Source organism: Rosa rugosa, chromosome 1 (assembly GCF_958449725.1).
Source record: "Rosa rugosa chromosome 1, drRosRugo1.1, whole genome shotgun sequence".
NCBI classification, from domain to species: domain Eukaryota; kingdom Viridiplantae; phylum Streptophyta; class Magnoliopsida; order Rosales; family Rosaceae; genus Rosa; species Rosa rugosa.
The window spans coordinates 58,702,872-58,706,985 of NC_084820.1; the positions used below are offsets into that span (position 1 = coordinate 58,702,872).

The 4,114-nt window shown below is 40.6% G+C and overlaps 1 protein-coding gene across 1 annotated transcript; it reads right to left on the bottom strand.

The window, feature by feature from the left end:
* Window positions 1-407: 407 nt before the first annotated feature.
* On the bottom strand, window positions 408-2,107 carry LOC133731623 (disease resistance RPP13-like protein 4). Its single transcript, XM_062159001.1, has 2 exons — window positions 867-2,107; window positions 408-612 (listed from the first exon to the last, which is right to left on the bottom strand). The coding sequence occupies exons 1-2, from the start codon at window positions 2,105-2,107 to the stop codon at window positions 408-410; spliced, it is 1,446 nt and encodes a 481-aa protein (XP_062014985.1).
* Window positions 2,108-4,114: the final 2,007 nt, after the last annotated feature.

Below are 4,114 nucleotides of genomic sequence, written 5' to 3' on the forward strand. Positions count from 1 at the left end.
TTTCCTCGCCTTTTCTATTTTCCCAACTCAAATACTATTTTGTAAAAAAGCCAAAGAGTGGTTGCAAAACTCCTCTGATGCCAGATTAGAAATTGAGAAGTCAATGACAACAAGGCATACAATTTGGTGCTACTGATGATTATATGTTCTTATCCTAGCAATTACAAATGGGATCGACGTATGCAGACACAAGAACATATCGAACACAAGAACATGCAGACACAAATGAAGAACTCAGCTGATTCATGACACATGATATATTTTCCTGTATCACCAATTAGGATTCTAGCAAATAAACTTGTATTAATAACATGAAAAAAAATTCAAATCTTAGTTAACAACTAATCAATTCCTAGCCTGACATCCTAGATCATCTGAAAAGAGAATACTTTTCATTAATTACATGCTCATATGCATGTGTACTCTGCATATTCACTCCAAACAATGTCTTCATCGTATCGATCCTTTTCAATCTCATGACAGTTGATTTTCTCCAAATAGTGCAGACGAGGAAACTCATCCTTCAACTTTGGGAAAGCTATCTCCAAATTATTCAAGTGCTTGAGACGCAAGACTTCAACTGTCCACTTGTCAGTCTCTCCATAATCCAAGCTATCAAGTTCCCCACCCCTTATATAGAGCTTTTTTAAATTCTTGAGCTAACCACTGCAAGTGACCTAGTGGTTCTTGCCTAGTTGGGTGTGCTCCCCAACCTAGGTTCGAACCCCAAAGCTGTCAAAGTGGCCAGGCACTGTGCTACAATGCACAGTTGGAGCATTTCACATACGCCGAATGGGTTTATCTTGGGCCTAGGAAGCCTTTGGGTTCTCCTTGACAAACTCAAAAAAAAATTCGGAAAAGAGAACTCCAAGGATTGGAAGGCAACTTTTGCTTTCAAGTTTGGAGAAACAACTCCCCATGATAGTTTGAGGTGGCGAAGAGATACAATTTCCTCCAATTTGTGGAACTCCCCCTTTTGAACTTCAGCTTGATTGCCCATGTGTATACTGAGCCGCTTTAGATGCCTCAGCTGTGCAAGATCACCAATTCTGCAGGGAGTTCCTTCCGAATCCCCAATCACAAAGCCTTTTAGCACTTGAAGAGAAGACAGCTTCTCAATTCCTTTCGGCATTGCTTCTAGCAAGTAACACTCGGATATGTCGAAATGCGTGAGATTCCTCAATGGTGAGATATCTGGAGGCAATGTCTCTAAGCTGTGGCATGCCCTCAGATCAAGAATTTCAAGGTTGAGAAACTTCAAGATAGAAGAAGGGAGTTTGGTAATTCCTGATATCCCTCTGAGGCTAAGATACTTCAAGAGCTTATTCTGAGCCCCTAAACCTTTCAAAAACCCTTTATCTTCAACTTCAATGTGATGCGAAGCCGAGTTCTGCCACCGTCCTAGCTGAATCACCTCAACTTTTTTCAACTTCCTAAGCCATTCCCGTTTCAAACTAAGATACTGTTCGTTCACATTGAACACTGTCAACAGATCCTCCACTTTCCGGCCATTAGACCCCTCAGAAATTGGGTTGTCATAAACTAAACATGCACGTCTACAACTTGAAATACTATCTTTACTATAAGACGGCATCCTTGGCCATCTTGAATCGAAGTCGAAAAGCTTAGCGTGCTTGGCCAAGGAGACCAACATATGACGAACCCAAGGATGCACTGTACAACTATTCACAACTATAGAACTAAATGCATTATGTGGTTGAACTTGAATCAAACCCGAGGTTATGAGTTTCCGAAAGATTTCCTCACCTGTCTCTTCAGCTGTCCTGCCTTGAGTAGTTGTAACGAAACCCTCGCCAATCCACCAGTAAATCAGAGGCCTCTTCTTTATGACAGAATCAGGAGGGAATATTGAAAGAGATAGACAACACATCTTTAACTCAACGCTCTCAAGATGTTCATAGCTTCTCTTTATATCCTCCATGCTCCGAGTGTTATCAACCCAATTTTCGAGGCTCAATTCGGACCATTCCGGTGACATTCCCTGACTCAACTCCGGCTGAGACCTGCGCGTCCATGTCGACTCGGAGCTGCGCTCGGGTGAAGGCATCAGCTGCACTAGAGGATGTGAGAGTTTGATTTGCTCCATGTTAAAAATGCTGATTGAGAATAAAAATTGCAGAGAATGATTCTCTATATTTTCATATATGTTTAGTAGAATGTGTTATAATTATATACAAAGGAAAAGAAAATTCTAGAGGTTGAGAATCATTCTATACAATCAGCCTATAATTACAACAAGATATGACAATATTAATTGCCAGATTTGTAACCTATCAATTACAATAAAATCCCAACAATTAGTCTCATGTAATCAAGCTAATAAATCAATATTCATTGTGACTTTCAATACTCCCCCTCAAGTTGGAGCATGAATGTCTAAAATGCCCAACTTGCGTGAATGTGAATGGAAAAGCGTAGCACCTAGGGGCTTGGTAAATATGTCTGCAACTTGTTGGGTAGATGGCGTATAGGTTGTTGCAATCACTCCCATTTGAATTCTTTCACGAACAACATGACAATCCATTTCAATGTGTTTAGTGCGCTCATGAAATACAGGATTTGCTGCTATATATAGAGCAGCTTGGTTGTCACAAACCAACCTTGCAGGTTCTGGATGATGTACCTGTAAATCTTGAAGAAGATATTTCAACCAAGTGAGCTCACAAGTAGCAGAGGCCATAGAACGATACTCTGCTTCTGCTGATGAGCGAGATACAACACTTTGTTTCTTGGATTTCCAAGAGATAAGAGAATCACCAAGGAAAACACAATAACCAGAAACTGATCTCCTTGTTGTGGGGCAACCACCCCAATCTGCATCACAATAACCTTTTAGCTTTAAAGAACTTTGTGATGGAAACAATAAACCCTGACCTGGTGTGCCTTTTAGATATCTTAAAACTCGTAATGCTGCTTCAAAATGGGGTTTTCTAGGTTGATGCATGAATTGACTGAGAATATGAACTGAATATGTGATGTCGGGCCTTGTGACTGTGAGATAAATGAGACGACCAACCAACCTTCTATATCGTGAAGGGTCTTTGAGAATCTCTCCATCTGTTGCAGTCAATTTCAAGTTCTGATCCATAGGAAATTTTGCTGGACGTGCACTAAGTAAACCAGCATCATCAAGAAGATCAAGAGTATATTTTCTTTGGGAGATAGCAATGCCTTTCTTAGAACGAGCAACTTCCACACCAAGAAAATATTTCAAATTTCCAAGGTCTTTGATGCGAAAGTTGTTACTCAGGAAATTTTTGAGATTATGGATGGCAGATTCATCATTCCCTGTAATGATCATGTCGTCAACATAAATCAAAACAACTGTAAATGAATTTTCATGTAACCGAGTGAATAATGAATAATCTGCCCTTGATTGTCGAAACCTTGCATTTTGTAAGGCATGTGCAAATATGTTGAAAACCAATTGCGAGATGCCTGTTTCAACCCATATAAAGATTTGTTGAGTCGACACACCATGTTCTCCCCCTGTCGACGTAGACCTGGAGGTGGGACCATGTAAACTTCTTCAACCAAGTCACCATGGAGGAATGCATTTTGAACATCAAGTTGGTGCAATGGCCAATTGCGAACGGAGGCAATAGTTAAGAGGCATCTGACAGTAGTAAGTTTGGCAACAGGAGCAAATGTCTCTTTATAATCTAGTCCTTCCTTCTGAGTATACCCTTTGCCAACTAAACGGGCTTTGTAGCGTTCAATGGAGCCATCAGAGTTGTATTTGATTCTGTACACCCACTTGCAACCAATGGCATTTTTTCCCGGGGGCAAGGAGGTAAGTGTCCAAGTTTTGTGTAATAACCGCGATTTTTAATCAAAGCAAATCATGATTACCGGTGCTTTACTTTTCATGATTTCAATACTTTACCTTTCATGATTACTCATAATTCGGTGTGCCCCGTTCTTTTGCCATTGACCACGCCATAGCATAATTGAAGAAAGAGAAAATAATCATCCGAAATCATTCTCTCTCTCGGCCGAAACGAATCCAAGAACAGAGCAAACTTCTCCAAGCTCGTTCTCGCTCCATAGGCCATCGATCGACCCTAGACCACGTCCCACGCCTTCACTTCTT